General features: G+C 42.4%; 1 protein-coding gene across 1 annotated transcript in view; it reads right to left on the bottom strand.

Moving 5' to 3' along the window:
- Positions 1-8,561: 8,561 nt before the first annotated feature.
- wdr75 (WD repeat domain 75) overlaps positions 8,562-26,345 on the bottom strand; it is a 29,818-nt gene continuing 12,034 nt past the window's right edge. The window contains exons 9-21 of the mRNA XM_055637741.1: positions 25,906-26,064; positions 23,404-23,463; positions 22,525-22,640; positions 20,337-20,512; positions 19,310-19,470; positions 17,930-18,110; positions 16,976-17,070; positions 16,789-16,884; positions 14,738-14,907; positions 14,583-14,642; positions 12,121-12,252; positions 11,929-12,020; positions 8,562-8,875 (exon numbers count right to left, since the gene is read on the bottom strand). Coding sequence (XP_055493716.1) covers positions 8,671-8,875; positions 11,929-12,020; positions 12,121-12,252; positions 14,583-14,642; positions 14,738-14,907; positions 16,789-16,884; positions 16,976-17,070; positions 17,930-18,110; positions 19,310-19,470; positions 20,337-20,512; positions 22,525-22,640; positions 23,404-23,463; positions 25,906-26,064 — 1,703 coding nt within the window. The 3' untranslated portion in view covers positions 8,562-8,670. The remainder of the gene's footprint in view (positions 8,876-11,928; positions 12,021-12,120; positions 12,253-14,582; positions 14,643-14,737; positions 14,908-16,788; positions 16,885-16,975; positions 17,071-17,929; positions 18,111-19,309; positions 19,471-20,336; positions 20,513-22,524; positions 22,641-23,403; positions 23,464-25,905; positions 26,065-26,345) is intronic.

The following is a 26,345-nucleotide window of genomic DNA, read 5'->3' as shown; positions in this document are numbered from 1 at the left end:
GCTTGGCAAGAATGTCAGATTATGGATCAAAAATTGTCAGTTACCCATGTCGTGATACCGTGTTACGGTCCTCATGCTTTTAAGCCGCAAAAAAAACCAGATAAAACTATCAGCTACTAAGTGAGATTAAGTACATTCATCACAACAGAAGCTTCGGACTCAAGTTACAAGAAGCAGCTTTCTTTAAACTCAAATAACATTATTGGACAAAAACCATAGAAACAATCTACATAAAATAACTGCAATGGCTGTAATCCAATACTTCACAATGTTCATAATTTAACTAGTTTTGACAATTTATTACATTTGGAAAACAAGATTCAAACAAAAAAATATTACTCCGCTGTTCAAGGAAGCGAAACAAAAGAGGGGGAACTATAGGCCGGTTAGCCTGATTTCAGTGGTTGGCAAGATTTTAGAATCCATTATAAATGATGAGGCTTCCGAATACATGCTCAACTACCTCTTCTAGCAACTCATCCCATATACCCACCGAGTATAAAAGATGTCCCTCTCACCGTAATCTGCTCCTTGATTTCAGGGAGATCTTGCCTGACAAATCTGTTGGAATTCTTTGAGGAATAGCAGAATTGACAAAGAAGAGTCAGTGGTTGCTATTTAACTGGGTTTTCAGAAGGCGTTCGATAAGGTGCTGCACATGAAGCTGTAGAGGATGAGAGCCCATGGTATTAGAGGGAAGATAGTAGCATAGATAGCAGGTTGGCTGGATGGCAGAAGGCAATAAAGGCGGCTTTTTCTGGTTGGCTGTCCGTGACTTGCATATCCCGCAGGGGTCGGTGCTGGTGCCGCTACTCTTCACGTTGATTAATGATTTGAATGAAGGAATTTAAGGCTTTGTGGCCAAATCTGTTGATAACACACAGATAGGTGGAGGTGCAGGCAGTGTAGAGGAAACAGGGACTCTGCAGCAGGACTTGGACAGGTTGGGTGAGTGGGCAAAGTAGTAGCAGATGGAATACAGTGTAGCAAAGTGTGGAGTCATACATTTTGGTCATAGGAATAAAGGCGAAGACTATTTTCTAAATGGGGAGAGAATTCAGAAATCGGAGGTGCAATGGGACAGTGCTGGTGCAGGATTTGCAAGTTGAATTGAAAGGAAGGCAAATGCAATGTTAGCATGACCAGAATATAAAAACAGGGATTTAATGCCGAGGCTCTATAAGGCGCTGGTCAGACAGCTTTTGCAGTGTTGCGAGCAGTTTTGGGCTCCATATCTGAGGAAGGATGTGCTGGCATAGGGGAGGGTCCAGAGGTTTACGAGAATGATCCCAGGATGAGGGGAGACCTACTGAATTGTGAAAGGCCTGGATAGAGTGGAGGGCGGTAAATCTGCGGAGTTCATAGCCACAGATGTCAGTGGAGGCCAAGTCATTGGGTATTTTTGAGATTGACAGGTTCTTGATTAGTAAGGGTGTCAAGGGCTTTGGGGAGAAGGCACAAGAATGGGGTTGAGAGGGATAGATGAGCTATGATTGAATAGTAGTGTAGACTTGATGGGCTGAATAGTCTAATTCTGCTCCTATTATATGAATTTATGAAAACATATGTAATTATATTAAATGATATTAATGACACTAGCAGTAATCCCCTATCACAAGGATAAAATAACTATTATTAGTTTTATTTCCGTCAAGTATATATGACTTCACATGAAAATAATTAGCTAATATGTTGTTCAGTTGATTTCCATTGTTAATTGATCAGTTTATTCTGGTGAACATGGAAAGAACTCTTTCAAGAATTCATTTTGCCTATGGCACTCGAAAGTTTGGGGTTGCAAACAGACACCCTCAGCTTAGCTACAACTCAGCACAAATTCAACTACAGTTTGCTCATTTTAAACTCAGTATTTCAATCACTTCTAATTTTGCAAACCTAGTTTAAAATATCTGCTCAAGCACCATATGTTTGATTGGTGGCAGTGGGAAGGGTGTGGATAACAACCTGTTGCGTTTTCATCTACTTCAGTGCCATAGCTCTAGGTTTTAAGGAAATAAGGATCTCGCCAATAGGCAACTGCTTCAAGTATGCTCAGCAGGGATTGTAATTAGCTGGCCCACAACCTGCCAACTTGATCAGCCTGATGAGGATGGACGTCATCACCATGCCAATTGCCAGACTCAAATGTAAATCTCAGGCTGAAATAGTGGTTCTCTTGCTGGTTGCCAACTCATTGCAAACATTGTCAGCTATCACAACCCCCACTGCCAAAAACTCCTACCCTTTCTGCCAAAATATTAAACTGCTTACACACGCAACTTAGCAGGAAGTAACCAGAGTAGCACACATGGTGATGAATAACATCCAACAAAAAATGCAGCAAAAACAAAAGCTTACTAGAGCCCGATGAGAAAAGCAAACAGGCCAGTGGCTGCTGACAAGGGTCAGAAAAAGAACATCAGTGAATCTGAGAGTTTCTCACCACCTCACCCGTCGATATGCAGAGAGAATTCTGATTGTTAATTGAAGGAGTGTCATGAATTAAACTGAAACCAAAGTATTAACTATTGGACGCTAGGAACATGATATAAAACCAAGAAAGATCTGTGGCAGACTATATTTGGGGAATAGGTGAAGATCCTGACCCGTTCGCAGTAGGAAGTGATGGCTCACAGGAAGCCCACTCTAATTTCCTTAATCCCCCCGCCCCTCCCATTTAATTATAGGACCAACTATCAAGGAAAATATTGGAATCATTCATACAATGAATAATTCAAAGATAGACACAAAAAGCTGGAGTAACTCAGCGGGTCAGACAGCATTTCTGGAGAAAAGGAATAGGTGACGTTTCGGGTGGAGAACCTTCTTCAGGCTGAATCTCAGTTTCCAGCTCAATCTCCAGCTTTGTGTGTCTATCTTCGGTTTAAACCAGCATCTGCATTTCCTCCTTACACAATGAATAATTCAATTCAGCTAGAGAGAAATGTGTAAAATTAGGTTGACGTAGAGACTTCAATTTTCATTAATTACACTGCAGGTATTTTTCCGAGTATCCAAGCAGTCAAAGGCAGTTACAACAAACATGGTCACAAAGGAGATAGAGTTAAGGGTAAGAGTATGTGGCAGCACCTTGGTGAAGGGGTTGCAATAGAGGTGATTTTCGGACGTTCAACACCTTCAGGCGAAGTATCCTTTTCCTCTTTTAGCAAAACAACGGGCAAAAAGTGGGAGGAATATTTAACAAAACCTGAGGGGCAACTTTTTCACCAATGAGTATACAATCTGCCAGATGTAGTTGAGGCAGGTACAATAAGAACATTTAAAAGACATGTTGACAGCTACAGGGATAGGAAAGGTCTAGAGGGAGATGACCCAGGGAGGTAAATGGGGCAGGCTTGGATGAGGCAGTTTGGTCAGTATAGACAAGTAGGATCAAAGGGCCTGCTTCTGTACAGTATGACGATGGCAATGAAGAATACCAACAGGAAGAAAAGCCTAGAAAAAAGCCACAAAGCTACCAACTATGAACATAAGATGAAGAGGGAAGCTACAAAAAGGGAGGATGAAAACATATCGCAAAGGATGGACGAAACTCCTTTACTGTAATTGTGTTAGAAAACAGGATTGCTGGGAGCAATGTGAATCACTTAAAAAATAAGTGTGATATGAAATACAAAAAAGCAAAGGGGAGACTCCAATAATTATCTTTCATCCTGGCCATTCCCTCTTCTATCTTCTGTGAGAAGATGCAGGAATTTGAAAGCCCTGACATCCCGACTTCTTCTGAGAACAGCTTTTCCCACAGCTATTAGACTCCTGAAAAACACCTTTCACAGCCCTTTTACAAAACTGCTGCCATGTGCACCTACTCTTAACTCTAACTCATTCAATTATTCCATTGCAGCACATCAGTATTTTCTTGCACTTCCTTGTTGTATTCATTGATATTGAATCAATCTTTACAAAATACTGTTTCCACTGCGAGCTTCATGTAGGAACGAAGGATTTCATTGCATCCTAACAAATAAACTAATCTTACTCTGGTATTTACCGTACAGATAGTGGAGATCTATTGTGGCTAAGCAGACAAATTTGAATGGATAGCCTACAAATATAATTTTTACTGTATTCCTGTACACGTGATAAAAATAAGCCAATACAGATTTTCCAATCACCAAATGGTTAAGCATTTATGTAAATTTGACAGATTGACTGCATGATATTCTCATCCCCGTGGCAAATTATTTTTTAATTGTTGGGCTGGTTGTACTACTTAAGTAATGGTACCACCCTAGACCTTCAGCACTTTCTAGGATTGGTACTGGTTTATTACTGGCATGTGTACTGTGATACAGTGATAGCGGACATGGGATAGGACGTTTCCAGTTGTGGGAGAGTCTAGGGCCAGAGGGCACAGCCTCAGAATAAAAGGACATACCTTTAGAACAGAGCTGAGGAGGATTTTCATTAGCCAGAGGGTGGCGAATCTGTGGAATTCATTACCACAGATGGCAGAGTCAATGGGTATTTTTAAAGGCGAGATTGATTATTAAGGGTATCCAAGGTTACGGAGGGAAGGTAGGTGAATGGGATTGAGGGAAAAAAAAAAGATCAGCCATGATCAAATGGTGGAGCAGACTCGATGGGCTGAATGGTCTCATACTACTCCTTTGTCTTATGATCTTAGAAAAGCTGTTTGCTCGCTGCAGTTAAAGTCATACGATACACGATTCCAATCAAGTCATACACTGGTATAACACAGTGCAAAAAGATAAATGCCATAGTGCAAATATTGTGTTACTGTTACAAGTTCTGCAGTGACAAATGAAGCAGGTAGGACCTGAAGATATTACTACAGGAGAGACGAGATGTCGGCAGGGTGTGTTAGTCAGCATGCTCATTCCATTCTTTATGTTGGGTTTTGAACCATGCCAATACACAAACTCTAGTTTGTCAGTATTAACTCGAATGGCCCTTCTCTACTTTGCATGGTCATGGGCCAGGGATTACCAGGAGACAGTGAAGATGTTGCAATGTTTTTCAAAGTTTTCAGGTTGTAATTATTTCTACAATATTCAGATTCAGATTCAACTTTAATTGTCATTGTCAGTGTACAGTACAGAGACAATGAAATGCAGTTAGCATCTCCCTGGAGAGCGACATAGAATATGATTTCAATAAATAAATCTATTTACATGCATACAGTCATAGTGTTTTTCCTGTGGGAGGAGTGTCCGGGGGGGGAGGGGGGTGATTGGCAGTCACCGAGGTACATTGTTGAGTAGTGTGACAGCCGTAGGGAAGAATCTGTTCCTGGACCTGCTGGTCCAGCAACGGAGAGACCTGTAGCGCCTCCCGGATGGTAGGAAGGTAAACAGTCCATGGTTGGGGTGAGAGCAGTCCTTGGCGATGCTGAGCGCAATTCGCAGACAACGCTTGCTTTGGACAGACTTAATGGAGGGGAACGAGGAACCGGTGATGCGTTGGGCAATTTTCACCACCCTCTGCAGTGCTTTCCAGTCGGAGACAGAGCAGTTGCCATACCATACTGTGATACAGTTGGTAAGGATGCTCTCGATGGTGCAGTGGTAGAAGTTCACCAGAATCTGAGGAGACAGATGTACCTTCTTCAGTCTCCTCAGGAAGAAGAGATGCTGGTGAGCCTTCTTGACCAGAGTTGAGGTATTGTGGGTCCAAGAGAGGTCATCGGAGATGTTGACCCCCAGGAACCTGAAGCTGGAAACACGTTCCACCTCCGTCCCGTTGATGTGGATGGGGGGGTGCTTGCCGCCCCTAGACTTCCTGAAGTCTACAATGAGCTCCTTGGTCTTCTTGGAGTTAAGGGCCAGGTTGTTGTCAGCGCACCATGCTGCTAGGAGCTGGACCTCCTCCCTATATGCTGACTCATCATTGTTGCTGATGAGGCCAATCACCGTTGTATCATCTGCATACTTGATGATGGTGTTAGTACCATGTACAGGTGAAGAGGGAGTAGAGGAGGGGGCTCAGCACACAGCCCTGTGGAACGCCGGTGTTCAGGGTGAGGGTTGAAGAGCTGTGCTTGTCTAACCTAACAGACTGGGGTCTGTTGGTTAGAAAGTCCAGTATCCAGTTGCAGAGGGAGGGGTCGATGCCCAGGTTACCGAGTTTGGTGATCAGTTTAGAGAGTATAATGATGTTGAATGCTGAGCTGTAATCGATGAACAGCATTCTTACGTAAGTTTATCTGTTGTCGAGGTGGGAGAGGGCGGAGTGAAGTTCAGTTGAGATGGCATCCTCCGTACTCCTGTTCTTGCGGTAGGCAAACTGATAGGGATCCAATGTGGGGGGTAGGCAGCCTTTGAGGTGTGCCAGGACCAGCCTCTTGAAGCACTTGGTGATGATGGGAGTAAGTGCAACTGGGCGGAAGTCGTTGAGGCTCGCCGCAGTGGAGTGTTTTGGCACCGGCACGATGGAGGTGGTTTTAAGGCACGTGGGGACAACTGCTTGGGCAAGTGACAGGTTGAAGATGTCAGTTCAGACATCTGTCAGCTGCGCAGCACAGGCCCTGAGGACATGCCCGGGGATGCCGTCAGGGCCAGCAGCCTTACGTGCATTAGTCCTACTCAGTGCCACGTACACGTCGTAGGGGGTGAGTGTGAGGGGTTGGTGATCAGCAGGGAGCACAGCCTTGATGGCTGTCTCTAGATTGTCCCTGTCGAAGCCGTCATAGAAGTGGTTAAGCTCCTCAAGGAAGGAGGCATCGCTGGATGTGGGGGTGGTGTTGGTGGGTCTATAGTCCGTGATGGCCTGGATGCCTTGCCACATGCGTCGGGGGTCGGAGTTGTTGTTGAACAACAGTCCTTATCCCCACCTCCAGATCCATTTGGAAAAAGGTAATCTCCCCATTACTGCTACAGGTGCACAACCTTTTATCCGAAAGCCTTGGGCCCAGTCACTTTTCGTAATTCAGAATTTTTCGGCTTTCGGAATGGAAGATTATTAGTGTAGATTTTAACGGCTGGCTCAGTGGTAGAGTGCTCGGCTCATATCCGCAAGGTCGCAAGTTTGCGCCTCGATCCCGGCAGTTACTCGATCGCGAGTTTGAGTCTTCAATGTAGTTTTTTCTTGCAGAATAGGAGAGAATAGGGAGGGTTAGGCTGGGATCATTCTCTGCGAGATGATCTTAGTGCGGGAGACAAGTGTAGGAGGTGTACTGACTGGATGGGCAGAACTTTGGAAGTGATTGCCCACCATTCTCAAAAGCCGCTGTGTCTCCCTGTCCCTCCAACTCCAGAGGAATCCGCTCCCCGATGGGCTGCTACGGCGACAAGTGGCAGTTCGCCCACAGCCCAAGCTGCGCCACCCCAAGAACAAGACGTACCTTGCACACCATCAGCTTCTGCCCCTACGGGAGCGTGTTCCTCTGGAGTTGGAGCGGGGCTGGAGTTGCTGATCTGGGATCTCCGTGCTAGCAGTGGGCCTGGGGGTCGGTGTCCCGATGAGGGGCGCAGCTCGGGCTGTGGGCGAACTGCCACTTGTCGCCATAGCGGCCCATCGGGGTGCGGCTTCTGGTGGTCCTGACATCTCAGCTCCTGTTCAGGGGGGTGGCCGGAGACGTCAGGACCAACAGGAACCCGCTGCCCGATGGGCCGCTACGGCGACAAGTGGCAGTTTGCCCACAGTCCGGGTTCCTCTGGAGTTGGAGTGGGGCTGGGCTAGAGTTGCTGCTGGCTGTGAGTCTCTGGGATCTCCGTGCTTGCAGTCGGTGCCCCGTTGGTTCTGACGTTTCCGGCCACCCCCCTGGACAGGAGCTGACAGGACGTCTCCGGCCACCCCCCTGTACAGGACGTCTCAGCTCCTGTACAGGGGGGTGACCGGAGACGTCACAGCCCGAGCTACGCCCCCTCATCCGCAACCCCAAGAACAAGACGTACCTTGCACACCATCAGCTCCTGTCCCTACGGGGAGCGTGTTCCTCTGGAGTTGGAACTGGGCTGGGCTGCTGCTGGCTGTGGGTCTCTGGGATCTCCGTGCTTGCAGTGGGCCTGGTGGTCGGTGTCCCATTGGTCATGACGTCTCCGGTGATTGGCACTGACCTGCTGGCATCGCCGACGTGAAGACAGTGCAAAGCCCCCGCGCCGGTGCAATGGGCGGGGAGCTGGAGAAGGGAGGGAAGGGGTCACACACATGGCCGGGAAGCAGAGGGGTGTAGGTGGGGTGAAACTGAAGGGAGCGACAATCTGCTGCTGCCTGCCCGCTGAGTTAAAAAGTTCCCACGCGAGACTCACGATACACTGTGTATCGTGAGTACCGTGGGAACTTTTTAACTCAGCGGGCAGGCAGCAGCAGATTGTCAATTATTAACCCTCCCGCGCAATATATTCTCACCTTCTCTTTTATGAATGGGGATTTAGTTCCCCTTTCTTCGAGGACCGACCGGATGTTCTGCTGTCACCTCTGCGGGCCGCCCTCGGTGAACGTCTTCAAGGACCTTTCTTCAAGGACCGAAAAAATGTCCGCTATTCGGAGCTTTTCGTTATTTGGAATTTCAGATAAAAGGTTGTGCACCTGTACTGCCTCTTCCATGTGGTTTGATTACAAGAAACACAAATGGTATATTTTCTTTAAAACAAAACTTTATAGTTACTCATATGCAAATATGTTTAAAAAATATTTAATACAAAATTGCATTTCTTCTGACTGCCAGCCAAAATCAATTTCTCCAGTCTATACTGCAAATAGCCAGCTATAATTAGTCCTCTGTAGCTTTTTCAGTTCTTTCTCCTCAGATTTGGTCAGTTTCGGTAACAGTTCCTCTGACGAATACACTTTTTTCACCTCTTGCTCATCTTCAATAAGATTCATCTCGATGTCAGATTCATCTTCATCTTTTTCACTCTCTATTTCCACCTCCTCTTGTTTTTCATTTGTGCTGGTGTGAAAGATCATAAAGAAAGAGAAATATTAGATTCTCCTTTTTCCATTGAATATTTAGGGTGGAAGGTAGAATATATTACTTCAACCGGAGGCCAGTGCACCAAAAATGTTTTAAAAAACGTCAATTTTCAGAAAATCAAGAAATCGAAGATGCTTGAAATCTGAAGTAAAAAGTGTTGGAATTCTATTTTGATAACAGTTTTAATAATGATTTGCAAATCTTTCATTGTACAAAATAAATGAAGATATCACCAAATAAATCGATTGAGTAATAAGAAAAATTAACAGCACATAAATAAATGGTCACTTTGTCTGTGGTTTAGCTTTAGAGATACAGCATGGAAACAGGCCCTTCCTCCACCGTCCAAGTGGACCATCAATCACCCATTCACACTAATTCTATGTTATCACACTTCCGACACACCAGAGGCAATTTACTGAGGCCAATTATCATACAAACCAGCACATCTTTTGGATGTGGGAGGAAGCCAGGGGACTCGGAGCAAACCCACGTTCTGGTCTATTTCTGAGCTCCTGCCTTATAAATTCCAACCTACTTTAATCAAAATCAATTAATTTGTCTCTAACCCGTTCCAGTTTCAGCTGTGAAAAACATTTGTAACCTAGAACTCGGTTCTTTATCAGTTTTAAAATTATTATCTATTTATGTTCTCTTTTCTTACTTTTGCAGTATTTCCCATAACCCCCCCCCCCCCCCCCCCCCTTCTACCCACCAACTCTCGCCACAGTTCTACTTTCCACTCCCCATCTTCTTTTCTTATAAGGTTCCACCATTTCCACCCCTTTTTCTTCTCCACTCATTACCTCTTGTCTTGGTTATTATCTCTACCCTTCTCTCCTTCTAACTCATCTGCCAACCAACCCGTTTACTTGGATCCACTTTTCACTAGTCCCACCCCTTTCCCCATACCTCTTTCTCCCCTCTACTCCATTACCCTAAATAAGGGCCTTGATCCAAATTGTCTCCTGTACATTTCCCTCCACAGATGCTGGCTAACCAGCTGAGTTTTTTTCCAGCAGTTTAAAAAAACAAGTCTTTGTTGGCTTCCTTCTAATTCTCCTAATGCGATTAACAAAAAAATAGCTCATCGACCAAGAAAATACTTCCATTTGTGAACTTAATCTAACACCTGCACATCCTTTTCCTCCCTTCATTATCTCTACTGCCGCCCCAATCATAATATATTTGACAACTTTAGATCGGTTTATTGCTGGATTCAGACTCCACCTCTTTGTAAACATCCTAAATCGTAAATATCCTAAATATGTAAATATCCTAATATCCTAAATAACCTAATATCCTAAATTGTGCAAGAACAATGTTTACCCTGCAGGTGAAATTGAGAATATTCTTATAATTTACTTATTCACTGCTTTAAAAAAAACCAAAAAACAATAGCCCCAGACTTTTAATTTAATTTTACATGAAACGCTGAGTAGCTTAACAAAACAGATCTTATTCTAGTCCTTTTGTTTGGGTTTCTTTGGTTCCTAACAATTGCTCCCCTTTTGTTTCTGCTCACAATACTTTATTTCCTTTTCCTGTCCCTCGTGAGGTCCTAAGTAACATAATTGCTGACAGTGCAGGACAGATTCACTGTTTTTCTAGCATTATCTGGGAAATGCATCAATCGAATTCACGAACTCAAGAATGCACTGAGTGAAAGGTGCAGGGTGATGCCTTTTAAATTTTACGGCAGAAATAGAAAGAAAGAACAAGGGAAACTGCCATCAACTTTAAAAACTGTCAGTGCATCTAATTTATTGAACAGAGATGAATCTTACACACAAAAATGCATGAGCACATACAAGTCATGTGTAATTTGTCCTCCCTTATCTGATGGAGAAAGAAGTGTAGAGGCCACAAATTCCCAGCAGAGCCACTCTTTAGAGAAGTGATCAGTGATTGCACAGTGATTCCATTTGTCCTGATGACATTGCACAGTGGTTTGGAAACTGGAGCTCGAGGCATAAGATTTATTTCCCCCAGCTATCCCCCACAATTGGTTGTCAAAAAGTGCAGCAGGATCTTGATCGGTTGACCAGGTGGTCTGAGGAATGGTGGATGGAATTTAATACAGAGAAATGTGAGGTGTTACATATTGGAAAGTCTAACATGGGCAGGAATACACATTGAATGCTGCGGCTCTGGGAAGTGTTGTAGAGCAGAGGGATCTAGGAGTGCATGTACATAGCTCCTTGAAGGTGGGTCAAAGGTAGATGGGGTGGTCAAAAAGGCTTTTGGCATATTGGCCTTCATCAGTCAAAGTATTAAGTATAGAAGTCACGCAGCAGTTATACAAGACGTTGGTGAGGCCTCATTTAGAATATTGTGTTCAGTTCTGGGCACCATGTTATAGGAAAGATGTTGTCAAGTTGGAAAATGTGCAGAGAAAATTTACAAGGATGCTGCCAGGACTTGAAGATCTGAGCAATAGGGGAGGTTGAGCAGGCTGGGACTATTCCTTGAAGGACAAAGGGTGATCTTATAGAGGTGTGTAAAATCATGAGTGGAATAGATCGGGTAGACGCACAGAGCCACTTGCCCAGGTTTAAGGTGAAGGGGGAAAGATTTCATAGGAATCAGAGGGGTAACTTTTTCACACAAAGGGTAGTGAGTGTATGTGACAATCTTCTGGAGGAGGTAGTTGAGGCAGGGATTATCACAACGTTTAAGAAGAAATCAGGCAGGTTCATGGATAGGACAGGTTTAGAGGGGAATGGGCCAAACGCAGGCAAGTTGGACACGTCATTGAGTGATACAGCGTGGAAACAGGCCCTTCGGCCCAACGCACACTCAGGCCAACATGTCCCAGCTACACTAGTCCCACCTGCCCGCGTTTGGGCCATATCCCTCCGAACCCGTCCTATCCATGCACCTGTCTAACTGTTTCTTCAACATTGGGATAGCCCCTGCCTCAACTACCAAATTTGAACATTTGAAAAAAAACTTGAATTATTTTTTTGGGCTGCCAACTCCAGATATAGGCGTGCAAACAAAACTGAAATATCAATTCATAATCTTACCTTTCGCCCATTTTAGGAATCAGTAGCGAATTCATAAACATTAAACAGAGAAATGAAGCATTTGGCAGAACGTGAGCTGGTGTGTGAAGCATCTGAAGAAAAACAACACTTGTTGTTAATTAAGCTTTCTGTCAAATATGTTAAATAAGTTTACAATCCCATATTTGTAATGCAGATCATTCAATTAATTACCTCATTAATTGTAGCCGATCCTTCAGGCAGTGCGGTTCGTTCTCCTTCTAACCCAGATTTTTCTCGTTGTTGCCTGTGCTTTCCCAGCAACACATGGAATGGAGTCATGGGAGCATTTTCGTCCGTCGCCAGCTAGAAGCAAATAGAATTTTGTTACAATATTGATGATGTGCAACTTTCCAGAGTCATATTCTTGTCAGAATTAGATAATTCAACAGTACTTGAAAACATTTTTTATTTTTCGAATAGAACTACCAATGTTAAAAAAACTTAGTACAAAAAGTTTGTGGACAAGGTTAAAACACATAGAATTGGGGGTTAAACCAGTGTGGATTGAGAGGTGGTTAACAGATAGGAAACAGAAATAGAATACAACCTATGACGAGGAGCAAATAAAAGCTTGTTGATAAAATGAGAATGTAACTAGTGATGAGAAGATGATAATGGAGCCAAGTTAAGTGAATGAACAACTTTGTGACAGATACATCAGGAGGTGCAACTCCAGAGCCAATAAAATCATGGGAGACCCTTCCACCCCTGCAACAGACTGTTCCAGCTGCTAAGTTCAGGCAAACGCCTCCGTTGCTATGCTGTGAGAACGGAGAGGTTGAGAAGGAGTTTCTTCCCAGAGGCCATAAGGACTGTAAACTTATCTCACCAGGGACTAACTTTACTGTACCATTTTACTGATTTTTAAAAAAAAATGCTTTTTTTTCCCTTTTTCCTTCCGCCCACAATATTTAATATGTAAAAGAATATGTGATTCTGTTCCATTCTATAAACATCGCCAAACTCAGACCCTCTCTCACACCTCCCGCTGCTGAAAGACTCATCCATACCTTCATCTCCTCCCGACTGGACTATCGCAACTCACTTCTCCTTGGCATCAGCTTCATCAACCGACTCCAACTGGTCCAGAACGCAGCCGCCCGACTCATCACCCACACCAAATCCTGGCATCACATCACTCCAGTCCTCAAACAACTTCATTGGCTTCCCATCTCCCACCGGATCACCTACAAAATCCTGATCCTCACCTACAAAGCCCTCCACCATCTGGCCCCCCCATATCTCACTGACCTCCTCTCCCCCTACCAACCCTCACGGTCCCTCAGATCCACATCAGCCGGTCTCCTCTCCATCCACAAGTCCAACCTCCGCAGTTTTAGGGTCAGAGCCTTCTCCAGGGCAGCTCCCAGGCTCTGGAACTCCCTCCCCTAACTGATCCGCAATTCTGTGCCCCTCACCGCTTTCCAGTCCCGCCTCAAGACCCATCTCTTCACCTCTGCCTATCCTTAGCCCCACGTCCCCCTCCCTTTTCATCTGTGCATTAATTGCCTCATATTGTGTTTGAATTTAATTATGTCTTTACTTTGTGTACTAGTCATGTCTCTACTATTTATTTCATTTCCCTTACATGTTTTTCCTCTACCTGCTAAATTTTTGTAAGGTGTCCTTGAGACTCTTGAAAGGCACCCATAAATAAAATTTATTATTATTATTATTATTCTGTTTGTAGTTTATCTGGTTGTTTGTTTTTTTGCACAAAGTCCGCGAGCATTGCTACTTTTCATTTCACTGCACATCTCGTATGTGTATGTGACGAATAAACTTGACTTGACTTGACTACATTGTTGAAAAATTGGAAATGTGGCTGCTCAAAGATATTTGTACATAAATTATTGGAAGTTTAAATGCAGGTTCATTGAGCAAGTAAATGGCATGTTGGTTTTACTGTAAGGGGAATTGAATACATGTATAAGAAATGTCATCATATAATAATACAAGACTTTGATGAGACCAAAAGTACACATTATATTCCTGTATGATCACTTCACCCATATAAAGTTACACTAGTTTTAGTGGATTTCCCAGTAAGATGCACTGTACGCCCAGTCATTGATTTCAGAGGCCGATAAACTTCTAGATATTAGAATCGAAGTATGTGAAAACAGGACAGGAAAATGGTGTTATTAGAATAACAGCCATGATCATGTTGAATAATGAAGCAAGACCATGCTAATTGCTCCACAACTGGCCCTATATGAAAATGCTCTTCTGCAATTGTATCAAATAAATTATATTTATTTTGGCTCACGGTTAAATTAAATAGGTGTATTTAATTTTGCTGGTTCCCAAGCGTATAGTGCATTATAATCATTGAAAGATATGTATTTAATTTTTAATAATAGAATTGAAGCTTCGTGCCTGACTTAGCTTGTGGCATGGCTACATTGTTCACAGTAGCATTTATGTAGGACTGACAATTTTCAAAGCACCAGTTGCTCACGGCCTTCTGATCAGGCCAGTGGATGTTTATACCAAGTGAGAGGTGCAGTAAGATACGTTTAGATTAGTGACAAATGCCGGTGGCCAAGATATTTCATGGTAACCTTAGGCCATCCTATCAAAATGAACGTTACTTCCTTTGATCATATTAGTGTTAACCACATGGTAGGTACCTGCTTGCTGGATAACGTTAGTCTCTCTTCTACTGGTTTTGTACTGAATGTCATCAAATCCTGCAAGGGGAAATCAAGATATTGAACAAAGCATTAATTACTTGATAAATTAGCCACGCTTGCTTATTTTATTAGTCTTTAATTGCATGCTTTACCTGTGAATCTGTGAGGAAGTAGAGCTGTGATCTGGCCAACCACTGCTGGCTGTCTGAATTGCAATCCTCAGCCAGTTCTCTTGGAACAAAGAGAGCCCACCTGACTCGAACATCACACACATTCTTCTGCATGTACACAGGCCGTGGCTCGTTAGGCTTAAAAACAAACACTAAAAAGATAACCAAAATTCAGACATTGACATTGCAGAGACTAAAGTGTGGTGTAGCACTAAGGTGGTGTAGCAGTAAAACTATTGCCTTACAGCGCCAGAGACCCGGGTTCGACCCCGACTATGGGTGCTGTCTGTATGGAGTTTGTACGTTCTCCCCATGACCTGTGTGGGTTTTCCCCGAGATCTTCAGTTTCCTCCCACACTCCAAAGACGTACAGATTAGTAGGTTAATTGGTTTGGTATAAATGTAAATTTCCCTAGTTTGTGCAGGATAGTGTTAGTCTACGTGGAGCGCTGGTTGCATGGACTCGGTGGGCCGAAGGGCCTGTCACCGCGCTGTGTGTATATTTAAAGTAAATGATAGCAAATCAAGGTATGTAAAATGAAAAACTGAATAAATTATTTTAAAAAAAGGGAATAAATTATAATTTCTATGATGATAGTTGCAAGCCTACTACATTTGTTCTATGAAAGTGAATAGTTGGGAAATAACATTGTATTGAAGGCAGTGGAATAGATTTATTGGGCGAGGAAGAATGGTCGATTAGTATTTCACAGGTTTCCATGGGTTCTACAATGGAATCTACTATGGGAACGCAAAGTTTTCATACTACTTGGAAGGAGGAATAGAAACACAGAAAAATAGGTGCAGGAATAGGCCATTTGGCCCTTCGAGCCTGCCCATTCGATATGATCATGGCTGCATCTAAAATCAGTACCCCGTTCCTGCTTTCCCCCCCATATCCCTTGATTCCTTCAGCACTAAGCTAAATTCAACTCTCTTGAAAACATCCAGTGAATTGGCCTCCGCTGCCTTCTGTGGCGGAGAATTCCAGATTCACAACTCTATGGATGAAGATTTTCTTCCTCATCTCAGGCCTAAATGGCCTACCCCTTATTCTTAAACTGTGACCCCTGGTTCTGGACTCCCCCAACATCGGCAATTGTTTTTCTGCATCTAGCCTGTCCAATCCTTTAAGAATTTTATATGTCTGATGCACTTGTTGACTTCAATTGAGATACAAGGCCATGAGAGACTATCATAAACATGAGCACTTTCAACTACATTTTGAAAACTACAATAGTTCAAAAAATTAGTTGAATGCTTCTGAGTATAAGAAGTGTTCCATTTTCATAAACAGCTCTGATAGTAGGTTTTAGCAGTACTTAGACAGCCAATTTATTTTAAGCAGTTTTACAGGTAGGCTGTGGCTTCTTCTGCCTCGTGTTCTGCCAAGTGATGCCATTAATGCCACAGGCTCTGGCAGCTTCTTCCTCATGTTGAGCCAGGGGAACTGTCCAACGTAATTGGAAACCTTCTTCCTCAGTCAGGAGTATACAATTCAGACCAATGGATTGAGATATTGGTCAGGGTACTGAGTACAGGAGTTGGAATGTCATGTTACAGCTAAATTCATCACAAGCACAATTAGGGTGAATAGTCAAATTCTTTACTCCAGGGTAGAAGAGTCATAAATGAGAGGGCATAGGTTTAAGGTAAGAAGGGAAAGATTTGAAAGGGACTCAAAGGGCATTATTTAAACACAGAGGGTGGTGCATACATGGAAAGAGCTGCTGGAGGAAGTGGTAGAGGTGAATATAGTTACAACATTTAAAGACACTTGGAAAGGCCTGGTAAGGTCTCAAGAACAGGGATATGGGCCAGACACAGGCCAGTGGGACAAGCTCTAAGGCAACTTGGACAGTATGGATGAGTTGGGCCGAAGGGCCCATTCCGTGTTGTACAGCTCTACGACTAAATGAAAAAGGCAACGTGACCAGAAATGCATGAACCGCACGATCTTTTCAAATGCCAAATTAATTTATTAGTTTGCGCTTATTTAATAAATAGTCGATGCAAATGACCACCATACTTACAGTCTGTGCACCTGTGAAATTCAGAGAAAACAGCAACATTCTCAGAGAGAGGATCAACCTGCAATGCCTTTACATTCAGCTGAGCGCTCCATTCCACTGTAAAGCAAAGGACCATTTAACCAGCAACTCACAACATGCTCGATAATTGTAAACTAAGCAACTGTTGGTGATAAAGGTTCATACTCACAGCTGCAACACAGAAGGTTCCAGCAACAGAGAAACCCATTATCAGTTGTAGCAAGGAGGTACTTTGAACAACTAAATCTTCCAAAGGCCAGATGTCTGAAAGGATAAAATGGAACAATAATGACCTCAACTTATGTTTTATTAAATATTTATCATAATAAAGGAACTGTTATTAAATTATCAAAAGCATGCTTGAAGAGCATGCGGAATTTAATAAAATGCTTGTATTGTATTTTTTTCCATAGATCATTAAATCTGCCTTGGACATTAGCACGTTTACCTAACTCAAGCACGATGCACAATATTAATGAGTATAAGTAGTCATTAATCCTTTTATACAACTATTCCTTCCCAAGAATCCAAAAGTATTAATATGTTCAATATACACTTCAGTTTTAAGGATTCAACGTAAAAAAAGTGTTTTTTCCTCTGGGCTTTCAGAAATGAAGCTTTGCTTCACTCTACAAAAATAAAAGTTTATGCAGAAAATAATGACCGTATTTTGACGCTCATGGATATCAATGTAAATAGACACAGAATGCTGGAATAACTCAGCAGGACAGGCAGCATCACAGGATAGGAGAAATAGGTGATATTTTGTGATGAGATCTTTCTTCAGAACGAAGAAGGATCTCGAACCGAAATGTCACCCATTCCTCTCCAGAGATTCTGTCCCGCTGAGTTATTCCAGCATTTTGTGTCTATCTTCAGTGTAAACCAGCATCTGCAGGTTCCTTCCTATAGATAGCAATGTAAATATGGCCACTGTACAATGCCACCAACTGGTTGGAATTTACACAACTTTCTTTAATTAATGGAACATTTGACCTCAATATGCAGAGTGAAACATTATTTCTGAAATTTGAGCCAAGGAACAAATGTAGCTGCACTACCAGGCATTGATTTAATCAGTAAACATGTTGCCACGTTGCAAATAATGGCTTGTAATATTTACCGTATCTTGCCAGGTGGTTGACAGAAAGTACATTTCAGGTCCCATGTATCTGCATCCCATAGAGTAATGATTTGTTCAAAACTGACGGCAAGCAGGGAACTATCCTCGGAGAAACTACAATTTGTGGCTTGCAGGTTATGATACGTCCCCACGAAGTCACACGTCCAGCATATACTTTCTCCTGGAAAATAATTTTCAGGGTGTACGATAAGAACAAACTATGGAAACATACCCTCTGATCTTTAAATATTGCGCTACAAATATGGAAATTTATATGTCAACAACATATTGCAATTTCATATCACTCACGGTGATACACAATAGTTCAAAAAATTAGTTGAATGCTTCTGAGTATAAGACTACAAAACATAGATATATGACCTTCCTTCGCCAATAATTATCGAAGTGTGTAATTAACTAAGGACAAGGTAGGTCATATGATTTCAATGGGTGGCTTAGCGATAGAGTTGCTGTCTTATAGCGCCAGAGTCCCGGGTTTGATCCCGACCGTGGGTGCTGTCTGTACAGTTAGTACGTTCTCCCTGTGACCTACGTGGGTTTTCTCCAGGATTTCTGGTTTTCTCCAACATTCCAAAGACTTGGGTTTGTAGGCTTCAGTAAAAAATTATAAATTGGCCCTAGAGTGTAGGATAGTGTTAGTGAGCAGGGATCGCTGGTCGGTTCGGACTACATGGGCTGAAGGGCTTGTATCCATGCTGTATCTCTAAACTAAACTAAAAACACTAAATCGGGTTCACGTTTTATTTAACAAAATTTTCTAAGCATTGCCAAATTGGTTAAGTCTTACTTTTTTTCATGGCTTCAATGCCTCAAAATGTGAAGCAATGCAATAGCACCTTCTACTGTTGAATCTGTGGCTTTTACAAAGCATTCCTGATGTTCTCCTGATGTTAATGTGGCCAACTTCACAAAATATCATTAGGTGCAGGTATTATCTTCATAAGTCATTGTAAATGAGTTAAACGTGGGTTACCATTGTCATCAAAATGATACAATCCTTTTAAATCGACCACTGCATTAAGGTATACAAATTGTTTGTCCATGTTATACTACTTAGTAGACAACCAGACTTGAAGATAACTTATCTCCAAAGGTAATATGGCTTTACACTTGGTTCTCTTTTACATTTATTTTAGATTTAATATCATAGATTGATCAAGAACAAATATTTCTATAAAATTTCCTTTTTAGTTACACACAGTTCCTAAATCTTAGCAAATCATGGTCAGATGCGTGGTTTAAAATGTAATGTTCCCAACACTACGACAATGAAACTTCATAATATAGTTCAAATGGAAAACATCCATTTCAAAGATGATCGAGTCAGAATGAGAGCGCAGCATCAGAGAGAAAACTTACTGTATATATCCGAATCATCCCCCAGAATCCAGACTTTAAATTGGCAGTCCAGGCCAGCTGTTACCAAAGTAGGTGGACTTCTGGAATCATTGAAATTTCCAAAGCATAGGGCTGCAATGTGGTTTTCATGTGGCATGCAAATTGTGGTATTTAGGATGAAACTATAGAGAGAGAAATATTAAATCAGATTGGATACAGGCCTAGGAGGAATTGGGTCACAGAATGAATTTCATTTTGTTTACATGCCATACATTTGAAATTAATATGTGTACATGCAATGAGAAATTGCCAACATCAAAAGGGTTCGAGTGTTTTTACAGTAGCAGGCAGAATGACAAGAGGATAACGCAAATTAGTGTGAACTACGGATAGAAAGATACCCATTGCCATTTTCAACTGCACATTTCTGCTGACCTCATACCATAAAAAAAAGAATTTAAATAGAATGAAGAATGCTACAAAAGGACTATTTAAAGGGTTGTGATAAATGCTGCTTGCTGGTGTAATAAAGAGCCTTCTGGGGGGGGGGGGGGGGGGGGGGGGGGGGGGGGGGGGGGGGGGGGGGGGGGGGGGGGTAACCCCTTTGAAAAAATAACTATTCTTTGACACACAAGTATAAATAAGTTCAAAGAGGGCCACTAAAACTTCTTGCAACCAGAATTCACTAACTCGTTAAGCTGTCTTTAAATTGTGCTCTACACATCAGGTCCTTTGCTGAGATACATTAAGGATGGACAAATGCCATAATTGAATACCAAACAATTGGCTTCCACAACATCTGTGGTAATCCTCGGCTTCAAGGTCTCCTTGTTGTCAACCAAAAAATGTAGAAGCTAATTTATAATAGCTAGAGCTAAATAATTATATCTATGTTCAAGTGTTCTGGTATTGTCAGAAAAATAGGTAAAGCAATTGCATGTTTATAATAGTGATAAATAAAGAAATCCTCAATCCAGGATCAATCCTTCATTCAAGCCAAAATGAGTTTCAACATTTCAATTTTGGACCAGATTCTGGGAAACCTCACCTCTGGTTTTCCTCATTATAGATCCAAAGCTTCATCCGCAGCTCAATTTCAGATTCATCATCCATTCTTTCTTCCACAGTGGCTAACCATGTACCATGAAAGTCAAATGCTGCCTTGACTATCTTGATCTGGTTTAGCCCCGATTGGTTAATGTATTCCTGCTGCACAATGTCTAGCTGTGAAATTAAGCAATACAAAATTACTATACTGAATTTTAGTAAATGATTAACATTTTTATATTTAGTAAGTGCCTAGGAATAGGGTGATTTCACGAAAGGTCACTGGAGCGTAGATCCGCACCCACGTGACCGAAAATCTGAAGTGGAGTACATGCTATACATCCGGTACATGTTAGTGAATGGGAAAACATGCACTTTCACACCCGTTAAAAACATCGAAAACGGCCAGTTTTTGAGCTGCAATTTACTGTGCCAGTCGGGGTGACCGTGAGGCACAGCTACCTAAATTTACAGTCCAAAAAAAAGATAGAAACTAAGGTAAATTCAAGAGCTGAAGGTGCAAATCCAGCGGAAATGACCAGCGGACATTTGCCGTGGAGATTTAAAGATCCAAAATATCGGGAATTATCGCGTTTGCTCGCTGCATTTTAAAACTTTTCATCAAAAAAGTCAATAATGCCTTACTTTTGATGAAATGCAGTGAGCAAACGCAATAATTCCCGATATTTTGGATCTTTAAATCGCCACGGCAAATGTCCGCTGGTCATTTCCGCTGGATTTGCACCTTCAGCTCCCTCTTGAATTTACCTTAGTTTCTATCTTTTTTTTGGACTGTAAATTTAGGTAGCTTTGCCTCACGGTCACCCCGACTGGCACAGTAAATTGCAGCTCAAAAACTGGCCGTTTTCGATGTTTTTAACGGGTGTGAAAGTGCGTGTCTTCCCATTCACTAACATGTACTGGATGTATAGCATGTACTCCACCAGATTTTCGGTCACGTGGGTGCGGATCTACGCTCCAGTGACCTTTCGTGAAATCACCCTATACTGTTTGTTAGCACCAAAGAGGCACGTCACCAATTAACTTTACCAATAGAGGCATATACAACATAAAAAATGGTGGAGGAGACAAAAGGGGAAACGTCATCGGTCCATTCCCGACATAGATGCTCCCTGACCCACAGAGTTCCTTGAATTATTTGTTTTGCTTCTTTAGAAGCTACTTGGGATTGCAATGTTTGAAGTTTATTGAGTACTACCAAGCTAATCTATAATTTGTATCTAATCAAGGGCAATATAAAACATCTTAAATTATGTAAATTCCATAACTCAGTAACGGCTTCAAAACTCAAGCATTGTTGAAATCTTTAGACTATTAAAAATATCACATTCATATATCAGCTTAACGGCAACTGCACTAAATCTACAATCATGCAATTTATGTTTCAAAACACACTTATGTACAAATCATAACTGTCATGTAACCATTAGGGGCGGCATGATGGCACAGTGGTAGAGTTGCTGCCTTACAGCACCAGCGACCTGGGTTCGATCCTGATCACGGGAGCAGTCTGTAGGGAGTTTGTACGTTCTCCCCATGACCTGCGCGGGTTTTCTCCGGATGTTCCGGTTTTCTCCCACACTCTAAAGACGTATGGGTTTGTAGCTTAATTGGATTCAGTTAAATTGTAAATTGTCCCTAGCATGTGTAGGACAGTGTTGATATGCGGGGATCGCTGATCAGCGCGGACTGTGGCCAAAGGGCCTGTTTTCGTGCTGTATCTCTAAACTAAACCCATTATTTGACTTAAAAAGAATTATCATATATCTCTTAAAGCTACCTAGAATGTGCCACACAATGACTTTAAATGCATGTCCTTTTTTTAGAAAAAAACAAATTCATAGACAGCAAGTCGGGAATCTAAACAATGGAAATTTCATACAGTAAATCATTGTCCCCCACTGTCACAGCCAATAGAACTAATTTTACTTAAAGTGCGAAAGGACACTAAGTACTGGAGTACCTGAGGCAGCATCTCTGGAGAACATGGATAGGTGATGTTTCATGCCAAGACCTTCAAAAGATGCTGCCTGACTTGCCGAGTTATTCCAGCACTTTGTATCCTTTTGGGCATCAACCAGCATCTGCAGTTCTTTGTCTCTGCATTACTTAACATGTGACAGCTTGATTCTTAAAAAGTGTAATGGTTACATGACTGCATCACTTACATTGTATAACTGCTTGTCAGTCTGAAGTGAGTAAAACTGCAAATGCCCCGGTTTTCCATTTAGAACCAAAGCTTTGCTCCTTGGATCAATCATCATACCAGTCGAAACATCCTGACCTATGAAAGAGATTAAAAAAACAGCATTCATGAAATTATAGCATGAAGAAATCTTATATACTTAAAACTCTGATCGTGTGTGTGTGTGTGTGCGTGCGCGCGAGATCGCAACTCGAAAAAACGACGCACTAACGGTAAAACTTTCACATATTCTGATAGAAATTTATCCCCTGGAGTCCGAAATGGCCTTATCTGAAAATTTCAAGCTTTATTTCTCGAGTTATTTATGAAAATATTCACAAATCAGAAATAACTTTGAAAATAAATGAGATGGCCTCGCTGATGACGTCACATTGGGTCTGCTCCGCGCGGCCTGCTGCGCTGTGGCCACACGCTGCGAGTGACATCACCCCCCCCCCCCGACTCGCAGTCCTTTGGTCGTCGACCGTGGCTGTCCGCCCCGCCTGCTCAGCGATCGCCCCTGCTCGCCGAGTTCAAGTCCGCCCTCTACCTCTCTCTGCCCTCTCCCCCCCCTTTCTGTCTCTGTCCCCCCCCCTCTCTGTCCCCCCCTCACTCTCTAGACGCACCTGCAAGTTAGGGGCTATGTGTGAGTGGATAGGGCGGGGGATGGGGTAAAAGGAGTGAATGAATAATATTAATATCATATCAAGGGGGGTGGTTAGTGTGTGGAGGGTGGTTAGTTCGTATGTGACGCCGCAGGCCGCATCCCCCCCCCCCCCCCCCCCCCCCCCCCCCCCGCCCGCAACCGCGCGTTTAGAGGACGGGACCCACTTGGTCTAGTCATTTATATAAATATACATACCTTTAACCAAACCTTGAATTATAGCAGAACTCTCCAGATTGCTTTTGATAATCACTATTTCTAAAAGGAAAAAAAAAAAAAATCAAAATGTAAATTTAAAATAAAGCTACAATTCATACAAAGAACTGGGCAGTCAGTGAGCTTTGGAAATAATATAGGAAAGTTGTGAATGTATGAAAATATCAAGGAGAATTCTGTGGGAGAATTAACTTTGTAATTGTAATTCCGAAACTTTCGAGCTCTTAATTCCCCTTTCCTCATGGTTTTTTCTACAACACAATTTTTTTTCCCAAAGCATCTATGGCATTATAGAGTTCCCTATAGCTCAAAATTGATGGGGAGCTTCAGAATACCACGAAATGAAAAATTCTGGAGAACTGGGACCCACGTTTACTGAGAATCCCCTCCCCAACTGCAATCACACTAGTTGGCAGACAAATGTCTTTTTCTCACTAGTTGCATGTTATCCCACTTTTGCATCTACTCCCTACGTATTAATTCCACTCAGACAGCACCCGATGTTAGGATCAAACCTGGGCCGCCGACGCTGTGAGGTGGCAACTCTACCAGCTGTGCTACTATGCTGCTCAAATAGTCTTGTAAAATATGTTTGGCAGTGAACACAATTGCCTAAACACAATATTTTACTTTCAGAGCTCTGAACACATTGAAGGGAAAGAGAGCAATCATTGCTCATAGTCATATGGCCTAGTTGATGACTGTTCTTCACTGAGCAGCACCACAGAACAAATAACTGGCCCACCACAGGGCTGAAATTTAAAGCAATCATTGGGCGAGGGGGTACAACAGCATTAATTTGCCAGTAGTGTGGCGGAGATATTATATCGAGTAAGAAAACCTGTCGTGGAATGCAAGCACTTTACATTTTGTTGAAAGAAGTTGGAAAGTAGTTGTCCACAAAAGACGATATTTACATTTACATCCTTTTTTACATTTAACATGAATGACCAATGGTGATGAAACAAACTACAGAGCGGAGGTGCAGAACCTGGAGGACTGGTGCTCACGTAGCAACTTGTCACTAAACACCTCCAAGACTAAGGAGCTGATTATCGACTTCAGGAGGTCACAGAAGGGGGAATACGCCCCAATCTCCATCTACGGGGACAGTGTGGAGAGTGTCCAGCTTTAAGTTTCTGGGCACTCACATCTCAGAGGACCTCACATGGTCCACCAACACCGCTGTGCTGGTCAAAAAGGCACAGCAACGACTGTTCTTTCTGAGAACATTGAAAAGGACTGCTCTGCCCCAACAGCTGCTGACAACCTTCTACCGCTGCACGACAGAGAGCATACTATCGTATGGCATCTCAGTGTGGTATCTCAGCTGCATGGAGGTGGAGAGGAGAGCTCTTCAGCGCGTCGTCCACAGAGCGCAGAAGATCATTGGGACACCGCTACCAGCCTTGGAGGGCATCTACCACACACGGTGCCTCAGGAAGGCCGTCAGCATTCACAAAGACTCCTCATACCCTTGTGATGGACTGTTAGAACTACTTCCTTCCGGCAGATGTTACAAGGCCTTCTACGCCCGCACCTCCAGACTCAGGAACAGCTTCTTTCCCAGAGCTATAGCTGCTCTGAACCGGCACTGCTGAGTGCCCCCCACCCCCACGGACTGTCTCTCTCGGATGGTCACATCGCACAGACACATCTGCACTTTAGTTTGTTTTGACTATTTTACTGTTGTAATGTTCATTGTACAAACCATGTTCTCGGGGTATCTAAACCTAAATTTTAGTAGTAACTTAAGTTATGATGTCGGATGGAAGCTGCATACCCAAATCTCGTTGCACTTATGTGCAATGACAATAAAAAATATTATTATTATTATTATTATTATCTAGAATTCAACAAAAACAAAACTGTTGGTGAAATTGTGAAGTAAAACCAATGAATGCTGAAAAAAAAAAATCAAAGGATTGGGCAGCAGCAGTGGAGAGAAAAACAGAGATGATTTATCAGGTCTGTTAACCTTTCATCAACCCGAAAGGTCAGTGAATGACATTAACTGTTTTTCATCCCACTGATAGTGCCCGGCCTATACGTATACTTTCAGCCCTTTGCTACTTCAGAAATCCAGCTACAACATTTTCAAGTTTAAAAAAATCTGCCCAATGTTAATCTGCCCAAAATCTGCCCAATGCTTTCATGTTAATCGTGAAAGCAAAAAAAAAAAAAAAAAAGCATTTTGACCGTGTGGCCTTGTTTTAAAAATGTGCGCAAAATATTTTCAATTAAATGGAGTGTTATGTTACATTATAAAAGGGTTACAATCAAAATATATCTGTGAGTCGCAAGATAAAAATTCCAGTCAAGGGCAAACAGCAAAATATTAACAATAATCCAAATACAAATATAGCATATCCAATGATACTATTTTAAAACTTGGCAAATTGACAATTTTCAAGAATTTGTTTGTCAATATTATATGCAAAAGCTTTCAATTTTACGTATACACAATAAGTTAGAGTTTCTTACTATTATCACTATGGGATGTAGAATGGAAGAAACCATCAGGAGAGGTTGCAATGTGTTCAATGGCCTCTCCAAGTCGAGGCAGGAAGTCTTTATTTGCTTCAGATCCAAACCTCCACTGAACTAACACAGATTCTATTCCACCACTTAGCAAATTGGTACCTATCAAAACAAATGCAACAAGAATACCAATTGGATGAGAACAACTTTTGCAAGCCTTTTACAAATAACTACCATGGGAAAAAAAAATCAAAACTGCAACAAAACATCCCACAAAATTATAAATAAAGATTCATATCACATCCCACATTCCATGCAGCTTCTTCTGCCTTTCAAAAACATGTCATTCTTAGGGACAAGCAGGCTTGTCCCTAAGAACATAATTGGGCTTTGATATACTTTCAAGGACGAACTGGTCAACAGGGAACAGTATCTTCCACTTT

The sequence above is a fragment of the Leucoraja erinacea genome, chromosome 7, assembly GCF_028641065.1.
Source record: "Leucoraja erinacea ecotype New England chromosome 7, Leri_hhj_1, whole genome shotgun sequence".
Taxonomy (NCBI): domain Eukaryota; kingdom Metazoa; phylum Chordata; class Chondrichthyes; order Rajiformes; family Rajidae; genus Leucoraja; species Leucoraja erinaceus.
This window is presented reverse-complemented; position numbering and strand designations above follow the sequence as displayed.